Source organism: Panthera uncia, chromosome D2 (assembly GCF_023721935.1).
Source record: "Panthera uncia isolate 11264 chromosome D2, Puncia_PCG_1.0, whole genome shotgun sequence".
Classification (NCBI taxonomy): Eukaryota; Metazoa; Chordata; class Mammalia; order Carnivora; family Felidae; genus Panthera; species Panthera uncia.
Genome location: NC_064818.1, coordinates 29106446 through 29130058, shown reverse-complemented (window position 1 = coordinate 29130058; position 23613 = coordinate 29106446). Strand labels below are relative to the sequence as shown.

General features: G+C 51.2%; 1 protein-coding gene across 3 annotated transcripts in view; it reads right to left on the bottom strand.

The window, feature by feature from the left end:
* The window catches only part of HK1 (hexokinase 1), a 124892-nt gene that overhangs the window by 58395 nt on the left and 42884 nt on the right, over window positions 1–23613 (bottom strand). Inside the window, exon 1 of one of the 3 annotated variants that reach the window (XM_049645164.1) lies at window positions 11861–12033. The exons of 1 other annotated variant lie outside the window; for it this stretch is intronic. In XM_049645164.1, the coding sequence (XP_049501121.1) occupies window positions 11861–11923 (63 nt within the window). In that variant the 5' untranslated portion in view covers window positions 11924–12033. Of the gene's footprint in view, window positions 1–530; window positions 621–11860; window positions 12034–23613 lie in introns of those variants that run through there. One more of the 3 variants, XM_049645166.1, reaches the window with a different exon arrangement.

Sequence of the window (23613 nt, the reverse complement as noted above, 5' to 3'; positions counted from 1 at the left end):
ACAGCTCTGTCCTCTCAGAAGGAGTGTGGCTCCCTGGCCTTGCATACAGCACGGCCCGTGTCGTCCAGTCTCCACCAGCTATGGGCCGTGTGACCTGCTCTCATCCGCCTTCACAAGATCCAGGGGAGGGAACCCTCAGGTCATCCCCCACGGTGCTGTGTGCCGGCCTAAGGCCTCCGCCTGCCCTCGCCAAGGTCCCGGCCCCTCAGGGCCCAGCCCCACCTCACCGCTGCGGGTGGCAGCCCAGGGGACCCGCGTGCCTGTCCTGCTCCTGGCAGCTGGGGAGGCGGCTCCGGCTCAGCTCCTCACGGCCGCAGGAGGAGACGCGTTCACCCTCCGCGTTCCGCACAGGAACCACCTGTCCCAGCGCCCGGCCTGCCTGCCCTCAGGCAGCGCGGGGCCCCGGCGGCGGTCCCTTCTCTCTTCTCTCGCCCAAAGGCCCTTCCCTCACACATCCACCTTGTTCCGCCCGTAAAGGGCCTCTCCGTGCCTCGCTCCTTCTTTCTCCCCAAGTCCACCTCCAGACTCACCTCCTCCAAGGGGGATGCCACGGTCTGCCCCCCCCAACACCAGCTGCACCAGCTGCTCAACATCCCCTCGGCCGGTGCTGTCCACTACGCAGGAATCCCTCTGCCCTGGCAGACACATCGCAGTGGGAGAGGCTTCCCCAGGAGCGGCAACAACAGGTGCGCACGCTGTGTCTCCGGCTAGACTGTGGGTGCCCGGGGTCCGGGGGCCATGCTTCCAGGCCCTCTGCGTCCTCTGCACAGCCCCCCGCGTGTCTCCTCTGCTGGGCCGGGTGCCCGCTCTGCCTGGCGGGAAGGCCTCCGGTGACGCCTAGTCGGGGAGGTCTCAGAAGGGTTTGCTGGCTGAGATAAGGCCCGAGACTCCTCTCCCCTGAATAGCCCAGCCCTAACTCCCGGCACCGGCCCCTCGCTTCAGACTCATGGGGACCCCGTGGGGCCAACAGCCTCTCCCCGAGGGATGAGGGATGCCGCGTTCCAGGCATCCTCTGGTTCTCAACCCCCTCCCCACAACGTCTGTCTCTCCAGGCTGAGGTCCAGAAGGACACAGAGCCCTACGGACAATTGAGATTCTCACCTTCGAGCCTCCCCAGGGAGAGATGCAGGTGAGAGAAGTGTGTGCAAACGTCACCAAAGCAAACAGGACCCCAAAGCAAACAGGCCCCCTTCGGGATGTGAAGACACTTTCCCCAGGCTCTTTTTCAAGGTCCATGCCCTCAGGCAGCCCAGGGCCCTTATCTATCATCTGATGTATGCTTCTGAACGGCTGGTTCCCTTTCAACTGCTGGTTCCCTTTCAACTGCCGTGGGCCGACACCATAGATTATTCACACACCACTTCTGTTTAGTCACAGGTCAGGAGGAGAATGGGATCCCCATTCTTGATGAGGAAACTGAGGTTCGAGAAGCTGAGATGTTAAGCGTGGACAGGGCCCATGCCGGGCACTTCAACCTGCCCCGAGACACCCTACACATCTGCAGGGTGGGCGCATGGATCTCCTCTTACGTAGGAGGAATCTGGGGCCACGAAGTCAAGTGAAAGGCCCCAAGCACCCAGCACCCAGCTGGGCTCCAGCTCAAGATTCCAAACCTGACGCTCCTCCCCTAACTCCCCAGAATCCTCTTGCTAGGAGAATCATGGAAGGCCGTGAGGTCATGTCCAAGGTCTTCCCGGGGACCTCGGTACCCACTAATCCCCAGTAACAGGCGCCTCCCGGCTGCTAAGAGAAACCAAGCTCTGGCCCAGGATGAGAAGAAAGCTGTCACACTGAACTGGCTAAAAATAAAGGAGGTACCCGGTGGCTTCAAGGGGAACAGAACAGCCCTGGAATGTGGCAGGGCAAGAACAACAGGCTTAACACTCGGCCTCCTGGTTGATGGCTCGGGCTGGGTCCAGCCTCCAGACTCACAGTCCCCAACATCCCAGGTACCTCCAGACCAGAGAGAAGAGAGGATCCAAAGTGCAGACAGTTTTGCTTTCACTACGAGATGACCAAACCCTCATGCCGTGGGGTTCAAGACACTGCAGTGGTGTGAGCAGACCTGGCTAGAAATGGCCAGACCTCAGGCCTCCTCCAGCTACCCTGACCCCTCTATCACCTTGGGCAAGTCACTTCCACCTCTGTGTTTTTCCATCAGTAAAACAGCAATAATGAAAACTGCCCTCTTGCCCTCCTACCTGGCAGGCACAGGAGCCACACTGCACCGTGGATTACTCAGAACACAGGCTTTGCAGAAACCCCTGCTGGCAAATGCAGCCTGGTACCCAGGATCCTGGCCCCGGCTCGGGGATCTGGCTGCCCATCCTGTATTATGCAGAAAGCAGCACCACCCCCCACCATGCCTCCCAAGGTGCCCACACGTGGGTTGGGTGTGACCGACAAGGATCACAGTTGGCATCTGTACAGTTCTGCACACTTCCCAAGTGTTTCCACACCCACCCTCGAATTGGTTAAACGGGCAGAGAGCAAGGCAGGAGTCATTTACCGCGTCTGACAAATAAGGACACTGAGGCCCAGACAGCTTGATGGCTACCACGGCACTGCTCAAGCTAGAAGAATCTGTTGAAGGTAATGGATTCTAGCCTCCTAGTCTTACAGATGAGGACACTGAGGCCCAAGGACCTATGAGAACCCACTGCTTTAAATGCAGAGTGCCTCTGTCCGAACTTTAGCCATAAACTTCACTGTTTAGCAGAGCGCTGTCCGACACAAATACAATCCATATACGTCATTTTAAGCTTTCTAGTGGCCACATTTTTTTAAAAAAACAGGTGAAATTAATTTTAATAACATCTTATTTAACCCACTATCTCCAAAATATTACTCCCAAGGTAAACAATGTTTTTAAAATTACTAGTGAGCTATTTTATGTAACTTCTTGTCACATGAAGTCTCTGAAATCTTGTATCTTACACTTAATTGCACATCTCAAATCAGACTCCCCATATGTCAAGTGCCCAGCAGCCATGCACGGCTGGTGACTACTCTTCTGGGCCACACAGCTCCAGCAGCCCTGTTATGGGAGCCTTGGCCGATGGTTTCTACAGGGGGCTGCTGCAGCGGACTGCTCTGGAAGCACACAGCCCTGGACCTCACTCCTGGTTTATGCGTACGTGGTACCATCTGCCCACCGGTGTCAGCCAGACTTGTGTCCTTATCCTGGTCCTCTTGCTTTCTGGCCACCAAGATCATGTCAACTCCACTTCCTGAGGTTCTCCTGCCCCGGATGCAATTGCAGGAAGAAATGCCTACACCCAAGCTGGCTGGAGGGACTCAACTAAATCAAGCACGTGAAAGCATGTTGTAAATAGAACAGAACTTTGCAAAGGTGAGGTGGTGCTTTTATCACAGCAGTGGCCTGGGTCTCCTACTCCACTCATCCCACCCGGCACCCAGAAGGCACCAGGAGACATCAGAGAAATGAGGTCAGATTGAATAACATCGCTGAAAGCAAACCCCAGTCAAGGAAGCCAGCTGCTCACAGTGGGGCCAGGCAGAGGCAAGGAGAGAACAATCTTTAGGAGTGCGCATTACAGGAGCATTAGGGGGTCCTCTAATGATTAAATGATTAAATTAGATTAAGTTAAATTAGATTAGATTAAATAAAATTAAATAAATTTTAATAAATTTAAAATATTTAATTTAAAATTTTAATTTTAATTTTAAATATTTAATATTTAAAAATAAATAAATTAAATTAAATTAAATTAAATTAAATTAAAATGATTAAATTAGATCTGTGTTACACATCCATGCAAACAAGGATGGGGGAGGAAGATAAATACAAAGGGCACAGGGAGAAATTTGGAAAACAGGGGAAATCCCTAACATTTCACTGCAAATGACTTTATTGGGCCAATTTCCTTCCCCAGCGGAGGGAATCAGTCAACACTCAGCTGGAGAAGGGGGGGAAGGGGAAGGACAAGCAAAGCCAGTTGGAGAGGATGGGGAAGAAGGAGAGACAGGAGTCTGGGGAACCTGGGGGTCCCGTACAGCTCTGACCCATCTCTCTACCTCCTTGGATCCGTTTCCCTAAACAACAAGATTGAGTGTTGGGTGTGGTATGGTGGGAAGAACATGGGTTTCTGCGACAGGAGAATGGGTAGTGTTCCTGTCCCTATTACTAATGAACTGTGTGGTTTTTAGCAAGTCATTTCACCCCTTGGGGTCTTGGTGTTCCTCATTTCTTTCTTTTTTTTTTTTTAAATAAATTTTTCTTGTGTTTGTTTTTGAGAGAGAGAGGAAAAAAACACAGGTGGGGGAGGGACAGAGAGAGGGGGGACAGAGGATCTGAAGCAGGCTCTGTGCTGACAGCAGAGAACCTGATGCAGGGCTTGAACTCACAAACTGTGAGATCACGACCTGAGCCGAAATCCAATGCTTAACTGCTTAACGACCCAGGCGCCCCTTGGTTTCCTCATTTCTCAATGCAGACAATGCCTTTCTCAAGGTGGACAAAGTCAGGGGCTCTCCCAGCAATGCTGCTCCTATGCATATGCCCAGGAGAAATGAAAGCCTACGTCCACACAGGGAAAACATGTACACAGATGTTCACAGCAGCATTATTCCAAAGTGGAAGAAATCCAAATGTCCATCAACTGACAAATATCTAATGTCTAAACATACTGTGGTATAATGACACAACTAAACAGTATTCAGCCATGAAATAATGATACATGCTACCGCATGGATGAACCTTGAAAACATACTGCTCAGTGAAAGAAACCAGACACAAAGGCCACATACTGTATGTTTTCATTTATGTGAAATGTTCAGAAGAGGTAAATCCATTTTAAAAAAAGAAAGTAGATTAGTAGGTGCAAGGGGCTGGGGAGTGACTGCTTAATGGGTGTGGGGTTTCTTTGGGGGGTGGTGAGAATATTCTGGAATTAGATGATGGTAATGGTTGTACAACCTTGCGAATGTACTCAAGACCACATTGTACACTTAAAAAAAATTTTTTAACATTTATTCATTCTTTGAGAGGCAGAGATAGACAGAGCGTGAGTGGGGGAGGGGCAGAGAGAAAAGGGAGACACAGAATCCCAAGCAGGCTCTAGGCCCTGAACTGACAACACAGAGCCCGACATGGGGCTCGAACTCACGGACCATGAGATCATGACCTCAGCCGAAGTTGGACACTTAACCTCCCAGGCGTCCCCACACTGTACACTTTAAAACGGGGAGTTCGACAGGATGAGAATTTAGCTCAACTTAAAAAATAACGGGGCCCCGGCATCAGGCTGGATGGGTCTGCAGGCTGGCTCTTCTGTTTACTGTCTGAGCCTCAGGGTCTTTACCCAGAAGTGGAGATTATGAACAGTACCCCCCCTCACTGGGGCACTGTGGGGACGTAATGCCTTTAGCACCCTCCCCGGCAGGAAGCGTGACAGGCACTCGACGCTGGCTTCCATTAGTATTGTTACTGATGATTAAATTAGATCTGTGTTAGGAAGACAGGCCCCTAGTAGGCATTCAATTCCCTCGAAGGTCCCCCCAAGGTCTCAACGTCTGTGGCCTGTGACCAGGCCCAGAATCAGATGAGCAGCGTGATCCGACATTTTCCGCCTCAGAGCAGGGACCAGCACTTCTGTTTGCAAAGGGCTGGGCTGCACACCACACATTTCAGTTTTCCTGCCGCAGGGCACTGTCACCCTCTCCTTTTACGGAAGACAGTCCAAGACAGGCTGCAGGCCCGAGCGTTCTCCAGCACAGCCAGCGGAGCAAGCAGCCAGCTCGTTTAGGAGACTGATAAGCCAGCCCCGCCTCAGGGATCCACCCAGGAAGAGAGGGTGTGCGGGCAGGAGCACATGTGCACTTTTAAATTCCCAGAAAAGTTCACCGGATTCCCACGCTGGAACGCGCGGGGCCACGGAGAGCCCTCCCCGCCTTTCCCCGCACCCAGTCCCCCCTCCTCGGGGCCGTGCAGCCGTCAGTGGGGCTGGCACCGCTCACAACCAGAGCTCTCAGCTTCCCTCGGAGACACTCCACGACGAGGGCTCCGCATGATAAGGTAAACTGGGAGATGGCTAATTTTAAACTAAGCTTGAATGCTGCAACGTGAATGGAAATAAATGACTGGGAAGAAACCGACTCTTTAAAAAATGAAACACTCTCCCAAAAAATGTTACAGGTTTAACCGTACGGGGGTTGGTGTGCAACACCAGGAAACCGTATGAACTTCTGATGGGAGTACAAAGTGACAGGACCACCGGGGATGGCGATTTGACAAAATCTTGAAAGTGGGAAGACGCACACACCCCTCTGCCCAGCAATTCTGTCCCAGATACCCAGCCCAGAACCTAGAGAAACGCGCATGTGCACTGAAGGAGCGTGCAGGAGGAGACTCACCGTGGCACTTGTAACGTGAAACATTAGAAACCCAAACACCCATCAAAAGAAGAGATTAAATGATAAATTGTGGTGTGTACAACACACAACGTAAGGGCGTGCAGCAGTTTAAGTCGATGAAACAGGGGTGTATGGGGCAACAAGGAAAAATCCCAAGTATAGAATGTTGAGCTAGAAAAGGCAAGTTGCAGAAGGATACACGCAGTATAGCATCATTTACCAAAGCTTAAAACCACATAAAGTAACACTATATACTGCTTATAGATACAAGATATATAATGAAAGTATAAAAACAGGGATGGAAATGATAAACATCAAAATCAGGACACAGGCACTCTCTGGAAGGAGAAACAGATGGGACTAAAGATGGAAACATAGGGGTTTCAGCTCAGGGTTTCAGCTCCGTCTCTAATGTACTCCTTCCTGTGTCGGTTGCTTCTCAAGCTGAATGGCGGGTACGCAGGTGGTTGTTGTTACTCTCAACATTTTTATGTACCTCAAATACTTCATAAGACCTGACTCATACATGTTGACTTGTGGGGGAGAGAATTAAAATATAGATTCCAAGTTAATTCATAAAAATCAACAAAGATGGGAGAAAAAAATCAACAGAGATGGGTTTTTCTCCTAAAAGAAAGAAGCAGAGGGAGTAAAAATAGCCCTCTGGAAATGAATGAATGGATGAATGATTATTTTATAAAGAATAACCTTCTGGACTCCATTCCAGATTTCCTTAGTACTATTAGATAGATAGATAGATAGATAAACAGACAGACAGACAGACACACACACACACACACACACAACTGATATCTGATATGACAGCCATAAAGTATTCTAGAATGCTCAGAGATAACAAACCATTAAAAAGAGAGAAAGCAAAACTACGTTTTGAGAACTGTTTGACTCTCCCTCACAAAATTTCTAAGTATAATATTACCATTTGTACATCTACAACCTGGCTTCAAGCCATTCCTAAGCTGGCGATTTCCCACCCATGATCTGATCACTGACCCCTATATGCTCTCACAGCATTCTGTGCTTTGCACTTATCGTTAAGACAGCAAATCATTATTTATGTTCCAGGAGAAGAGGGAGCATTTTACCGAGTTTAGGGCTGTCACCCTAGCCTAGCACAGCCCTCTGCACATAATAAAGGACTCCAACATTTTCCAAAGAAATCACTGAGTTCCCACGATCGGACTTGATTCTAAGGGTCCTCAAATGAATTAGCAGATGCCAACAGTCTGGCCACCACTGCTTCCTGGACTCTGAGGGGTATTGTTGCCTGGACCCTCAGCGGGGTCCTCGGGCATGCTCAGAGCGGACTCCAGTGGCTGAGTCTATCAAGCAGGAAGCCCTGACTGCAGACACACATGGAGACAGTACCAAATCAGTCTTTTTAGGAGAGAGCTGCCCATGCCATCTCCAGAAAACAGCAGGAGCGTGGGAGGACGGCACGGCATGGCCAGATGTGAAAGTCCTTGTACCCACCCGCTTTCCCAGTTTATTCTCTCACGACAGTCCCAAATTATCAAACCAAATGAAGAGTTGGGGCTTCTCTTGGAGGGGGAGGGGGAGAACTCCAGAGAACACTCTATGTAGAGGGAACAAGGATTATGAGATACAGATGCACCAAGGATGAGGCTCTTACTGGAAATTTGTATAACACCAGGTCGAAAGGTGTCTCAGGTATTATTCATACTTTTCTAACTCTCCTCTCTCTCAGCCCTGAGCAGTAAGGAAAGGGCGGTTTTGTTTTGTTTTGTTTTGTTTTGTTTAATGCTTGCTTTTGCAGCTGAGAAACTAAACCGTGGGTAGCCTTTTAACTGCTAAGCACACTCTCCCCCACCTTCCTGGGCCAAGCACTCCTGGGGTCGGCTGTTGGACAAATCGCACCTGTTCATTCACCTCAAGGAGACTACTTAGGGTCACGGGGATCCCACTCAGAGAAAACCCACCGGTGTTTGCTCACCTTTCGGACAACCTGGGAGGAAAGGAAGCTACTCCTTTGTTTTTTTTTAAGATTTTAAGTAATCTTTACACGCAATGTGGGGCTCAAACTCACAACCCCAAGATCAAGACTCGCATGCTCTGCCGACTGAGCCAGCCAGGTGCCCTGGAAGCTAGCCCTTCTTAAAAGGCCAAGTTCCCACCTTGCTGGACTCACTCTCCCAAACAAAGCACTACGCAAACCTTCACTCTCCTCCAGGCTCCTAATGGCCAAGCCAAGTGGAAGACGCAGGCAAGAGGACAGGCATGTTAAAAGTTACTTGGAGGTCAAAGGACCCAGCCTCTGGCTGAAGAACCAGCACATGTCTGGGATTCTGATGAATGGAATCTTTCACGAGCACACAGGAGGCCTCTTTGCCTCCTAAAAGCACTAGAAGAGTGAAAGGCAAACCTAGGTCTTGTACTTATTTCAGCCCAATACCAGGACATACTTTTCCCAGCACCCCATTAACCAACATCATGCAGGTACAGTCTGGCAAGTGGGGCTCCACACCGGGAGGCCAGGCACTTGGCTTGTTTCGACCCAGTTTGTATTTATGAGACTGAATTAGTGGCAGGTCTCACAGGCAACGAAGAGACCAACGATACCCCCCCTTCGTGACCACTTCTGTATCCTGAGCAATCCCGAAAAGCCTTCCCTGGCATCATCCTCATCTTCCCTCCTCTTACCCCCAGGCCAGAAGGCAAGAAAATGAATGAAGGTTGGTGGGGGATGCCAGGGCTGTCTCCAGAGCCCCAGGGGCTGCCTAGGGCTGAAGGGCTGAATCATCCTGCCAACCCACGCTGGCAGGTTAGGCCGGGGGGGGGGGGGGGGGGGGGGGGGGGGTGTCTGTATTCACTGGGTCCCCACTGGGGTTGCAGGTAGGGCCCACTTTGGGCAAAAAGAACAGGGCCTGAAGTCCTGCACCCCCACCCAGCCTTTTCACAGTAAGCGGTGGGTAGGAAGGGCTGCTCTCTAACAAGTCTTGAGTCCTAGGAAAGGAGATGCAATCTCCCAGCATCTGCACAGGTGGGGGCGGGGAAAGCTGACTAAGAACCGGCATCTGCTAGGCTCTTAGGAGGCCCAGGAAGCTTCCTGGGGACCACACCCATGGATGGCTGTGCTGCACAGCCCATCACGCAGGCCAAGGTGATCTTCTGGCAAGAATAGACACATACATACACACACACATACACACACACACACACACCTGGTGTGGGCACCTGGGTGGCTAGAGTAGTTAAGTGTCTGACTCTTGGTTTCCGTTTAGGTCATGATCTCACAGTTCATGAGTTCAAGCCCTACATAGGGCTCTAGGCTGACAGTGCAGAATGTGCTTGAGATTCTCTCTCCCTCTCTCTCCACCTCTCTCTCTCTCTCTCTCTCTCAAAACAAACAAATAAACTTAAAAAAAAGAAAGGAATATACACAAACACACACCCCTAGAAAGCAGTGTATGATGTCCTAGGTGGGGTGCAAGAAAGCCATCTTGTTCTTAAGACTCTCCTTGGCCAATAATATCTGAAGGAGGTTCTGGCCTCAACACCCTCCTCCAGCAATGTTCTGAGGCCAGAGAGGGGAGGCAGGGAATGTCAGCTTGGCAATCTCAGAGCAGGAAGGACTTCTGAGGACCAACTGGTTCAGAAATCACACACTCAGACGTCTCCAGGAGCCAGGTGGACAGAATTCGAGGCAGGTCACCACAGCGAGTGGAAGGCCCGGGAGCCACACTCAGCACTGAGTACCCGATAAAACAATCCTTACTGAGTACAGCCCAAACCTCAACCCAGCATAGTCCCCGGAGGCCACGGTGTGGGTATGCATGATGGAAGCTTACAAGGGTCATCTGGGTCCCCACCCCGGCGGTCTGCAGTCTTGCACTACAGAGCACCCCACATGCAGGGGGAGGGCAGTGAACTCACCCCCACTGTGAAACGGGAAGAACATCAAGATCGGCACCACCACTGCAGAAAACTTGTGAAACGCACGTGTTGGCATGCTCGGCTCCCTGAGCTCGGTGGCCAGAAGGAAGGTCCACGGGGCTGCACAGCAGCACGCTCGAGCCCTACAGTCTGACAAGTCTAGAGTCACTGTTGCTTAGAGCTATGAGGGACAGCAGCAGATTTCTGGGCCTGTCTCCTAATTACCCTACTCTGGTCCCCGCTGGGCACAGGGCCCAGGATCCAAGCAGCATCCCCAGGGCCTTTGTCTCAGCACCTCCCCCTCAGCTGACTTCTAGGAGGAGCCCCGGTCAAGTTCCCAGCGGAGGGAGGGAGGGAAGGACCCGCCCTGGCTCTGCCTCTAACTCACCGGGTGACCTTGATGAGGTCACTGCCCTCAGCAGGCCTGTTTCCTATTGTGCCTGAGGAGGGGGTTGTCCTAGGTAGATAGGAAGAGAACCGAATGAACATCCTGTGGCTCACAGGGCAGAAAATCCAGGCTTTACACTCCTGCCTGTCACCTGTAGGCGCTTCCCTTGTTTGAACTCCAAAGTCAGGTTGACTTTGCCTGTCCATCCCAGCTTACTCCAGCAATAATGTCACCCCTGCGGGGCGTGGGTGGGTCAGGAGCCTGTGCCAGGCCTAGCTAGTACTGATAACACGGGAGCTTTTCCCTACAGCCTAGGCTGTTTCTTTAAAACATGGTGGCAAAGCTGACATCGGGGAGAGATACAGCTTTAAGACCTGCCAGTGGACAGTATTTTATGCTAGACAGATATCAAAGGCAGCAACCCCTCAGGGTTGGGAGATGCGTTCTTGTGCAAGTACACACATGTCACAAGCAAACACGTCAAGGCCTCCAACCGACTCAAAAGACCAGTCTCTTACTTAAACTCCCTGGGCTGGCTGGAAATTGCAATTTAAGAGAGCGGTCACGTAGGGGAATAAAAAATTCCATTCAGACATGCCGCTCCAGACCTGAGGCCTATGAGCAAAGTTTCCGGTGGCCTCCGAACCCCTCCCCGTTCCGGGAAGCCGGGCGGGTCACCCTGTCCTCAGATTTAGGGGCAGCCGCAACAGCTGGAAGAGCCGGAGTGAGAGCTCCTCCGGGGCACCCCAAATATGGGATGCCTGGCCTGCAGCCAGCACCCCCGCCTGCCGCGCGCTCACCTCCCTATCATCTCTGTAATCACTCCGCCGCCTACGGCGCTCAGAACCTTCCGAACAGGCCCTACGGACCGACCCACCGGTCCCCACACAGCCACCTCCCCGCATGGCCCGGGGGCCCATCTGACATCCACAGCCCATTTCAAGGACACTGCAGCAAGCAGTCCAGCCCCGGGGGTCTTCCCCCCAACACACACACACACACACACACACACACACACACACAACCCCGGGGAGAATCGAGGGGCGAAGGCTTCCCCGCCCTGCAGTCCAAGCAGTGCCGGCCTGGGGGAGCCTGGGCGCCGGAGGACCGAGGCGGCGGCGGCGGTGGCGGCGGCGGCGAGCGGATGCCGGAATGCAGCGCGCGGCGCGGGCGGGGGCTCACCTTTTTGACTTGGTCATCCTTCAGCTCGGTGAAGTAATAGGCCAGGAGCTGCGCGGCGATCATGCTGGCGATCGGGGACGCGGGGCGGCAGGCGTGGGGCCGGCGTGGGTGCTCCGCAGCCCGGGCGAGCAGTGGTCCTCGGGCGGCTGCTCGGCGGCTCCTCCTCCTCCTCCAGCCGCGACTCCTCCCCCAAGGCCCGGGAGGCGGTGGCTCGCGCGCTCCCCGGCTCCGCGCTCCCGTCCCCGGCAGGGTGACAGCCACCGGCCGGCCCACCTCCTCGGCGCCCATTGGCTGCCTCCCGCCTCTGCAGCGCCGCGCGGCGGCATCCGGGGCCGGGCGGGGGGGCGCGGCGGCCGCTCCCTCGCGCGCCGGAAAGGGGGCGGCGACGCTGCGAGATCCCCCACGGTCCGGCTTCTCTCGGCACGTCCCCCACGTAGGGAGCCGGCGCGGGGGCGGGAGGCTCTCTCGGGCGCGCATGGTCGCGCGTGGCGGCGCCCGGCCCGGCGGAGGGGCTCGGGGCGCGGGAAGAGGCACCGCCCGAGCCGGGCGGGACGAACGGCCCCGGAGAGTCCGCTGCCGGCCTGGCGAGGGTGGCCCCCTTCCCGGGAAAATTAGGGCTCGGCCCCGGGAGCTCCGCGGATGGGGAGAGGCCGAAGGAGGGTGCAGAGGTGGGCGTGCAAAGCGAACCGGGCCTGTGCCGGCGTAAGCGAGAGCCCGCGGGCTTCGCGGTCCTCGCACCCGGTCCCCGCTCCGGCCGGCTCTCGCGGGCCCGGGATGCCGAGTGCCGTGTCCCACCTGCGTCCTCCCGGCAGTGCATCACCCCCACCCCGGCCCGCCCGGCCTAATCTCCGTTGGGCCGATTTGTGTTGCTAAACCGAGAGCGACTCCCCGCAACGCCCGCCCCAGAGGCACTGGCTCCTGGGCTCTCCGGGGGGCGCACGCCCGCTGGGCGGGACTTGGGCCCCCCACGCCCCCGCCAGGCCGCCTCCCCCGGGCGTCCTCTTCCTCCCGCGCACCCCGGCTCGCTGGCGTCGCGGGCGGGTCCATCAGGCGCCCCCTCCTAGCTGCCACCTTTTTCACTTCCCCAAAGGAAGTTAGCCGGGCTGGGAGGAATCCTGAGAAAAAACGTCCAGCCTTAACGGGGGGAGGGGACATGCGGAATCAGGCGGTTATGCAGCTGCTTTGAGAGCTACCTTAGCGTTCTTAGGTTCATTGCCGGCTGTGTGCAGGAGCCTTACTGCCTTACCAGATGACATGTAATGAGCTCGAAACACAACGAAGTGGTTACTATCCTGATTCAACAGGTAATCAGGTAGAGGCTCAGCGACGCCACGTATCTTGCCAGACTTCATACAACCAGGAAGTTGTAGATCCCAGAATTAGGTCTGTGCGTTTTCAAAGCCAATGTTCAGCCCTGCAATTTACTGTCCTTTCTATTGTCTGTATGTAGCCTCTCTGCCTGAATAGGCCATGCTCCTGGGACCAAAGCTGCACCATGGGGTGCCCTGAAATGGACACAGTCCTCCCGCAGAACCTCCATCACGGACCTGGATCCTGGGGGACCCTGGCCAGGTCTACGGTATAGCGGTATCAAAGGGAGATGGGCGGTCCAGTACATTCCTCCTGAGCAACATCAGGAGCCTGACAGCTACCGTCCCCAATTGAAGAGGACCTCAGATGTGGCCCCTGAAGCCAGAGCCCTCAGTCCAGAGCTCAGTCCCCACCTCCTGGCTTTCTGGCTGTGACACTGAGTCACCTTCCTGAGCTTCCTCATTCATAATATGGAGATACTAAAGCCCGCCCACCCACCGTCCCTTCCTTGTTGGGGAATACCTGCTTATCACACACACTTAATAAGTGGTGGGTCTTATTACACGATTGGGAAGCTGATGAGGGCTTCGCACTTGCATTCGAATCCCCAGGAAGGCCCTGAGAGGGCCTAGCAACTTTATATTTGTAATTTCGAATCATTTTGCAAAGAGGTTCCCCAAAATCATTTCATCTTCAAACCCCACAAAACCTGGATCCGCCCTCAGGGCAGTAGCGTTATAAACTAGGAACAGAGATTTTCTGGCATTCATCAAATACCTACACTGCCCACACAGCCATAAAGTAAAATCGGGGGAACGAGAATGATTTGGTTGTTCTCAGCCGCCGTTTGAGTCCTGCCAATATGACGCTGCCAGACTCACAGGCTGGAAGCTCCTTGAGGATCAAGAACTGTGCTTTGCTAATTGCTCTGTCTCCCACACCTAGCACTCGAAGGTGGAATGAGCCCAGTGCAGTGATCAGGAGGGTTAAGAGCCTCAACCTAGGCCCCAGCCATCACTATGGCCCCGTTACATCCATGACCTTTTGTCTGAGCTGGAGCCAGGGAGCAGCTGAGCCTCCCAATTTTCCAGGCTACCCTGAGATGTTCTGTTTGCAGGCAGGGAGGCTGCCAATGCGTTCTCTTCCCTGGCCTTTGAGAAACTGCTTCTCAAGGTGACTCCTGTGCTCCCCACCCCTTGAATGCACTCAGGCCCCAAAGTCTATCAGTATATGCTGAGAAATATTTCTAGGCCTGCCCCACTGCTTCCTTCAACCCCTAGCCCTCATTGTCCCATGCCAGAAATATTACAAGAGTCTTCTAGCTGCCCTCCCTGGTTCCTGGCTTCCTACCATCCAAGTCCTTCTGAAGTCCAGGCCACATTATTCCTGCTAAGAAGCAGCCTAATCACATCATAGCCCTGCCCCAAATCCCTTGATGACCTCCTCCTTCCTGACCCAGCCAATTGAAATATCTCTGCCTGGTGTCTGAGGCCTTCTGTGATCTGACTCTCCATCCTGGGCTGCAGCAAGGCCACCTCCCACTGTCCTCGGCCCCCCTGAGTCCGTTCCGTTTAAGCCCCTGCGCATATTTCCTTGCTTGCCCTGTCTTCTCTGCTCACCTCCCGCTGACCTGACCAAGTGTCAGTCTCACCGAAGGCCCAGCTCTCCCACCCTCCCCATAAAAGCCTCTCCTGAGCATGGCTACTCACCCCAATCTCCCAGGCCTCAGCACTTCCACAGGAGAAACTCGGACTATGCTCAGAATCCATCTAGATCTAGACCAAGACTCTTCTTTACAGACTAGGAACCTGCAACGCAACGAGCAAGCCATCTTGTCCAGTGTCAGGCTGTGCTAGAGGTCGGAGCTGGGACTTAAACCCAGTTCTGATGCCCAGCCAGTGCTCCGTCCATCCTTCCCCCCGTCCTCCCAACCTCACTGCCAGGGCCTCGGATAAGTGACACTGACTCATAACAGTCTGCCTGATACTTTTGACTGTCTTCTGGGGGGCCGGTCTCATCTGCCCCAATCAGACAGCTTTCTGAGACCAGAGCCCATGTTACACTGCTATGACTGCTCCTGGGCTCAGAGCTGGGCCTGTGTCCTCTCTTTATCATGCCAGTTGTCACCTCATATGCTTCTTTATTATCCCACTTCTTTTTGCTGTCATATAGCTGTTGGAACCCAGCTAAGCCCCTTGCTGATTGATTACTCTCCAGACTCTAAGGAAGAGCAGACAGGACCCTGAGCATTGGAAATCTAGTTCCACACATCTCCCCTCACCCTCCAGATGGCCTTACCCTCTGGCCGAAGTCCCCTGGGTGTCTCTATTCATTTACTATGCTCCCTCCTGTAGGAGTTGGGTGGGGGGGAGTGGTCAAGCCACGCCAGGCTACCGCCCACAAAATGCACCTGCCAGTAAGAGAAGGCAGGCCACAGCTAAGTCAGGATGTAACAATCCACATCTGACCCAGGGCCCTAGGAACGTTACTCCAGAAATTCTCTCCAGTGGATCAAAGCCATACCCCAGCACCTGGAAGTACACTTCTAACAGCCGTGTTTGCATAATACTGATGGTTTACAGAGCATTTATTTTTTCATTTATTGCCTCATTTCTCCTGATAACACGCTGGTGAGGTTAGAAGGGCAAAACAAATATCATTATCCCCACTTAATCAGTCAATGAGGGTTATGGAGGTTATAGAGCACGTTTAAGGTCTGAAAGACAGCGACAGGGAAAAAAGAAAAGGCTAGCATGTCGGCATCCTGGATGCTCCGGGGAGGGGGGCTGTGGTCACACGAAGCACATTCCGAGGAGAAGCACCTGGAAGGGATCCTGACCCAACATTTCTATCAGTTAGATCTGTGGTTTTCAACCTGGCTGCACAAAAGGATCACCTGGAGAGCTTTTACAAACGTTGATGCCCAGGCCTCAGCCCCAGATGATGGCTGAACTGACCTGGAGTGGAGTCCGAACCCCAGCTTCTGGAATGAAAAGCGCTGACTTGCCATGGGAACATCTGGAGGAAATTTCTGAAATGAACCTGCCGGTACTATCGTTTGCAGTCTCTCTCGGACAACGCCGAGCGCAGTTCCTCCGGGGCCCCGGTGGCCCTGCGGACGTGGAGCACACTGAGATGCAAGTTCACGGTGACTTTCTCATCAACTCTGCAGACAGTTTTGCTCCTTTGTGAGAAGGATTCTGGCGAAGAAGCACCAGGGCTCAGCCCCTGCAGTGGCTGGGGACGGAAGGTCACATTCCTGGCCTGTCTCCCTGCCTCTTTCATTTGCCCGAAGTTCTGCCTTCCGGCGGCATCATGACAGAGGTTATAAGTTGGCAACCGCCAGACTAAAACATGGCCTCCAGCGTATCTTATTTGGCCCGCCTACTATTTTATAAATATGAGGAAGCCCTTAAAAGTTAGGAGATTTGCTTTAAAACCCACGTTCCCGGGGCACCTGGGTAGCTCAGCCGGATAAGCATCTGGCTCTTGACTTCGGCTCAGGTCATGATCTCTCAGTTTGTGGGTTGGAGCCCCACATCAGGCTCTGCGCTGGCAGTGTGGAGCCTCCTTGGGATTCTCTCTTTCCCTCTCTCTCTGCCCCTCCCCCGCTTGTGTGCTCTGTTCTGTCCGTCTCTCTCTCTCTCTCAAAAGAAACTTCAAAAAATAAAATAATACGATACAATACAATCCAGATTCGCCAGCATCTTAGGTCTGGTCACACAGGGCCCAGGTTATCACGTGGCAATGCTCAGCTAGAACTGAGCAGCCACTGCCCCCTTCAGACAGTGCAGGGGTACTGCAGCTGGCCCCAGGCCCCACCCAGTCTGCCCCTTCACTGATACACGCTAATGTCTGCCCCCACTTAGGCCTTCAAGTTTTTGGCCCTTGATAGCTGGAATTTACAGGCACAAGGCCTCAGGTGTTAGGGCTGGGGTTAAGATGAGGCAAGAGAGGTGCCTCGGATGCAAGATTTGAATGCAAGATTTAAATCTTGCACACGTAGGCACCTCTCTTGCTTCACCCAAGTCCCACCCCTTTCAGGATCATAAAGGTCTCCGTCTGGCTGCCCCTTGCTCAACCCTGAGCTGTTTACCTGGCTCAGAAAGGACCTGATGCCCAGAGATACCCGTCTCAGCTTCTGTCCCAAGGTTTCTACTTCCCTGTGGGGATGATAGTCCCTCAGGGGAGCGAGGAAAGCCCAGTCTGGCCCTGTGGCTTGTTGGACATCCCATCCTCATACCATTGTGAGCCCAGTAGGCCTGCTATGCATAAAGAATGATGGCCTGGAGGAAGGGTTATCCAGACTGCTGAGGCCTGCCTGTCTCCAGCCCTGCTCCTTATTTCAAGCCAGCTCCTTTTCCAAAGGAAGCCCCTATCTTATTGGAACAGAGCAATCTCAAAAGTCACCTTGCTGGTTAGTCTGAGTTTCCTGGGATAGTTCTCTCCAACGCCCACACACAAGCAGCATGACAGGGCCAACAAAAAGTCTTCAATCCTGCCCTGTTAGAATTAACTCCAAAAGATAGAAGGAAATGTTCACGTAGGAGAGTCCACCTCAGCGTCCAGGCAGGGTTCCTAGGCTGTGGGGTTTCACAGGCCAGCAAATTAAGCACACATATAAATAAAAACTAGGTATTGACTTTCACTTTGCTAAGAAAAGATAATTTTTTAGTTACAATTCCCATCTCCTATCACCATAATTTCCCAAAGGAAAAGAGGTTTTAAGCCAGGGAAAGAAAAATAAGGGCTGCTTTTTAAACAAAATACCTCTGGCTTTATAATAATAGCTAGTTCTCAGGTCGAACTTACTGTGGACCGGGTATCGTTCTAAATTCTTTACTTAGATTCATTTTTTTTGACCCTCAGAACAAACTAATGAGATGAATACTAGTTACATCCCCCATTTTATAGATGAGACTCTTGAGTCACAGAGAGGTTAAGTGACTTGTCTCCAAGGTCACACAGCTACTGCAAAGAGCTGGAATGTGTGCCCAGACAGTCTGGCTCAAGACTGCTCTAACGGTGAAATATTCGTCTTATCATATTGTCTATATTTGTCTTATTCCGTTCAGGCCCAGTGATGCCTCAGTCACAGAGGGGTCCAGAAACCTGTGTTGGGGAGCTGCTCCCCTGGGGTACCGAGTCATGCTTGGTTAGATTTGTAAGGTGGGGCACGTGGATCCTGGCTCTGCAGGGCCCTCTCTTGTAAAGGGCATCCTCAGACCACATGGTGAGGCAGACTGACCTGACCAGAGGGGCCGTAAGGGAGGTATGGAAGCAGTTGCCCTTCCCAGTGCGGTGGGGACGGGGGCATGTGGCTTGGTAGATTCAGCTGAGCTGGCTGAGTATGCCCTCCTCCCTCGCTGTCTCCTGTGGGTCCATCCCACTGTGCCCTACCCAAAGAATTGCTCTTTGTATTTTTTTGTAAATTTCTTTTTTTTTTTTTAATGTTTATTTATTTGTTTGGGGAAGGAGGGGCAGAGACAGAGAGGGAGGGAGAGAATCCCAGTCAGGTCTCTGTGCTGTCAGCACAAAGCCCGACGCGGGGCTCGATCTCACGAAACTTGAGACCATGACCTGACCCGAAATCAAGAGTCAGCCTCCCAACCGACTGAGCCACCCAGACACCTCCCCCAAAGAATCACATGTGTCAAGAGTCCAGCCCCCACTTCTCTCCCGAACCCCAGTTCATTTTGCAACTACTGCCCATGAAGGTCAGCTCTGAGACCCCATGGGCGCCTGAAAGTCGGTATGTCTCACATCCCAGTCCTTTCTTCTTCTTAAACTTACTCTCTCTTCTCACTTCCCCAGCCTGTCATTTATTCCCTCAACAAACATTTGTGAAGCACCTAGTCTGCTTGTCCTTCCTAGTCACTGGAAATGTGCAGGTGAGCAGGACAGAGTCCCTGCCCACACGTTCCGGTGGGGAGGAACAGACAGTAAACAAGTCACAAATTAAATATACGTCAGCTCAGGGGCTAGGAGGAAAAACAAAGCAGAATGTAGGTGACACATCCTACAATTTCCATTTCCCCTTTGTCTTAACTAATGAATGCTCCAATTTTCAGCTGACTCCAGCCCTCACCCCCCACCCGCGAGTAAAGACTCCATCTACCGTGCAGCTAGCTGTGGCCATGGGAGCAAGTTCTGGCCAAAGAGGTGAAAATGAGGGCATCTCATTCTAGCTTCCTGGAGCCTTCCTTAAGACACAGTGATTATGGTCATTCTTCCTTCCTACTGGCTGAAATAGAGACAGACTGGCTAGAGAACCCCGGAATGTCTCGGGTTATGAGAGAACCTTGGGAATGGCAGTCCCACAAAACCAAGCAATGAAAAAACAAAAACAAAAACAAAACAAGCTTGCATCCCTGTCACCAAGATGCCCCACATCAGCCCCCTACGGACTGCCTCATAGATTTCCAGAACCCGAGAGAGAAAGAAAATTCCAATGGGTTAACACAACTGCTGTTGGAGGGTTTTCCGTTACTACCAGCCAAATCTAACCCTAACTGATGCCCAGGTTGAACAGCAGAGAGTAAGAGAACCACTGGGGAGACCTCTCTGACGATACGACACGTGAGCAGACACCAGAACAAAATGGAGCGTAGGCTGTGGTCTGCTTATGCACGCCTAAGCTTCCTCTTCCTTCTTGGGAAAAGAATGTCCCAGGTAGGAGCCATCTTCCCATCAGCCGGAAACCTGACCGTTACCCTTGAGGCTTTCCCCTCCCAAATGCCTTGCCTCTAATCTGTCACTAAACCCTATTGAGTCTACCTACGTCCGTGCCTCAAGAACAAAAACAAAACACGTCCAACTTAAGAACTCTCCTGAATCCACCCCTCCTCCCCATTCCTTCTGCTAGAACAGGGCTGTAGAGGACTGAATGGTGCCCGCTAAAAGATATGCCCTAATCCCCATAATGTGTGCACGTGACCGTATTTGCCAAAAAGGGTCTTTGCATAACATAATTCAGTTGAGGATCTCGAGATCTTCCTGGATGATCGGTGGTCCCTAAATCCAATGACCTTCCTGATAAGAGGCAGAAGAGAAGACAGTGGGGGAGAACGCCACGTGAAGGTGGAGGCAGAGAAGAGAGGGGGTTCTGCAGCCACAAACCAAGGAGTGCCTGCAGCCACCAGAAGTGAAAGAGGCCAGGAAGGATCCTCGCCTAGAGCCTGGGGAGGGAGCCCCACCCTGCTGACACCCTGATTTCAGACTTCTGGCCTACAGAACTGTGAGATAATAAATCCCTGTTATTTTAAACCACCAACGAGACACGTGGTGGCTCAGTCAGTTCAGCGTTCGACTTTAGCTCAGGTCATGAACTCACGGGTTTGTGGGTTTGAGCCTCCTCCCGTCGGGCTCTGTGCTGACAGCTGGGGGCCTGGAGCCCGCTTTGGATTCCGTGTCTCCCTCTCTCTCTGCCCCTCCCCTGCTTGTTCTCTCTCTCTCTCCCTCTCTCTCACTTTCTCTTGCTCAAACATAAAATAACATTAAAATTTTTAAATTTTCGGGGCGCCTGGGTGGCGCAGTCGGTTAAGCGTCCGACTTCAGCCAGGTCACGATCTCGCGGTCCGTGAGTTCGAGCCCCGCGTCAGGCTCTGGGCTGATGGCTCGGAGCCTGGAGCCTGTTTCCGATTCAGTGTCTCCCTCTCTCTCTGCCCCTCCCCCGTTCATGCTCTGTCTCTCTCTGTCCCAAAAATAAATAAAAAACGTTTGAAAAAAAAAAAATTAAAAAAAAATTTTTTTAATTTTCAATTAATTAAAATTAAAAACTTTTATTCATTAAAAATTAAAGTTGTTTAATTAATTAAAATTAAAATAACATTAAAAATAAAACATTAAAATAACATTAAAAAAAATTAAGGGCACCTGGGTGGCTCAGTCGGTTGAGCGTCCAACTTCAGCTCAGGTCACGGTCTCAGGGTCCATGAGTTCGAGCCCCGCATCAGGCTCTGTGCTGACAGCTCAGAGCCTGGAACCTGCTTCGGATTCTGTGTCTCCCTCTCTCTCTGCCCCTCCCCTGCTCATGCTCTGTCTCTGTCTCGCTGTCTTTCAAAAATAAAAAATAAACATTAAAAAAAATTAAAATAGTAAAAAAAAAAAAAAAATTCAACCACCAATTTGTGGCAATTTGCTATTGCACTCTTATAAAACTAATGCAAAACCTTTAGCCATATCAAGTCTCTCCTAGTCCCAGGCCACAGAACTGGTCTATTCAGAATCCTCTGTAGTAAAAATATTTTGATCATGTATCTGAGAAATCTGTATATTTACTTTTTTTATGTTTATTTATTTATTTTGAGAGAGAGAATGAGCAGGGGAGGGTCAGAGGGGGAGAGAGAATCCCAAACAGTCTCAGCACAGAGCCTGACATGGGGCTCGATCTCATGAACTGTAGATCAGGACCTGAGCCAAAATCAAGAGTTGGTTGCTCAACGGGCTGAGCCACCCAGGCGCCCCTGTATATTTATTTATAACTATCAATGCATACGACTGCACTAATGTATTATTTATGTTATAAAACGTACCTAGGGGTGCCTAGGTGGCTCAATCGGTTAAGCATCCAACTCTTGATTTCGGTTCAGGTCATGATCTCAGGGTTGTGAGATTGAGCCCCACATAGGGCTCTGCACTAGGTGTGGAGCCTCGTTAAGATTCTCTCTCTCCCTCTCCCACTGCCCCTCCCCTCTTGTGGTCTCTCTCATTCTCTCTCTGTCTCTCAAAAAAAAAAAAAAAATACCTGCAACAGACATGAAAATAAATGGGACAGATGAGAGTGTAAAATGACACTACTTTGGAACTGTTTGGTTGTTCTTAATATTTTTTTTTAATGTTTACTTATTTTTGAGAGAGAGTGAGAGAGAGAGACAGAGTACAGAAGGAGAGGGAGACACAGAATCAAAGCAGGCTCCAGGCTCTGAGCTGTCAGTACAGAGCCCAATGCGGGGCTAGAACTCACAAACTATGAGATCATGAGCTCAGCCCAAGTCAGATGCTTAACTGACTGAGCCACCCAGGTGCTCTTGGCTCTTCCTAAAAAAGTTTAATATATACCTACCCCATGATCTGGAGATTCCATTCCTGGGTATTTACCCAAGAGAAATTAAAGCATGTGTCCATATTTGGACATTTGCACACAAATGTTCACAGCACTTTATTAATAATAGCCCAAACTAGAAACAACCCAAATGTCTATGAGAAAGTGAGAGGATAAAAAAATCATATTAGATCTCCACATAACTCCTACTTCTCAGGTAAAAAAATGGAACGCTTTCTCCCCCTTTGGTAACAGTTTTACTGAGATACAATTCACATACCATATAATTCACCCATTTAAAGTGTACGGTTCAATGATTTTTAACATAATTGCAGAGTTGTGACATCCTCACCACAATCATTTTTAGAACATTTTTATGATCCCCAAACGAAACGTTGTACCCATTAGCTGTCATCCCCCAAGCTCCCATGCTCCCTGGCCCTAGGCAACTACCAATCTACTTCCCATCTCTACAGATTTGCCTATTCTGGACATTTCATAGACATGGAATCACACAGTATGTGGTCTTTGGTGACTGGCTTCTTTCATTCAGCAAGTTTTTAAAGTCCATTCACATTGTAGTACATATCTGGACTTCAGTCCTTTTTATTTCTGAATAATATTCTATTGTGTGGATATACCACCATTTGTTTACTCATTCAACAATTGATGGGTCTTTGGTTGTTTCCACTTTTGGGGTTCTTTTGGTGTTGCATTAATTTACTAGCGTTGTTGTAAAATACCACAGACTAGGTGCCTTTAAACAACAGAAATGTATCTTCTCACAGTTCTGGAGGCTAGAAGTCCAAGATCAAGATGTGGGAAGGTTTGGTTTCTTCTAAGGACTCTTTCCTCAGCTTGCAGATAGCCCCCATCCTCACATGGTCTTCTCCCTATGTGCACACATCTATGATGTCTCTTCATGTGTCCAAATTTCCTCTCTTGAAAATATGCCAGTCAGATTGGAATAGGGCCCATTCTAAAGACCTCGTTTTAAATTACCTCTTTAAATATCTCCAAATATGACTACATTCTGAAGTCCTAAGAGTTAAAACTTCAACATATAAATTAGGGAGTGGAGGGACACAATCCAGCCCATAACAGGTATCATATTAAGAAACCACTGCCAAATCCAAAGTCATAAAGATTCAGATCGATGTGTTCTCCTAAGAGTTTTATAATTTTAGCTATTGCATTTAGGTCTTTGATCCATTGTGAATTAATTTTTGTATATGGTATGAGGTAGGGATTCAACGTCATTCTTTCGCATGTGGATATCCAATTGTCATAGCACCATTTGTTGAAGAGATTACCCTTACACCATTGAATTTTTTTCATACCCCTGTGAAAACCAAATGACTGTAAATGTAAAGGTTTATCTCTGGACTCTCAATTCTAT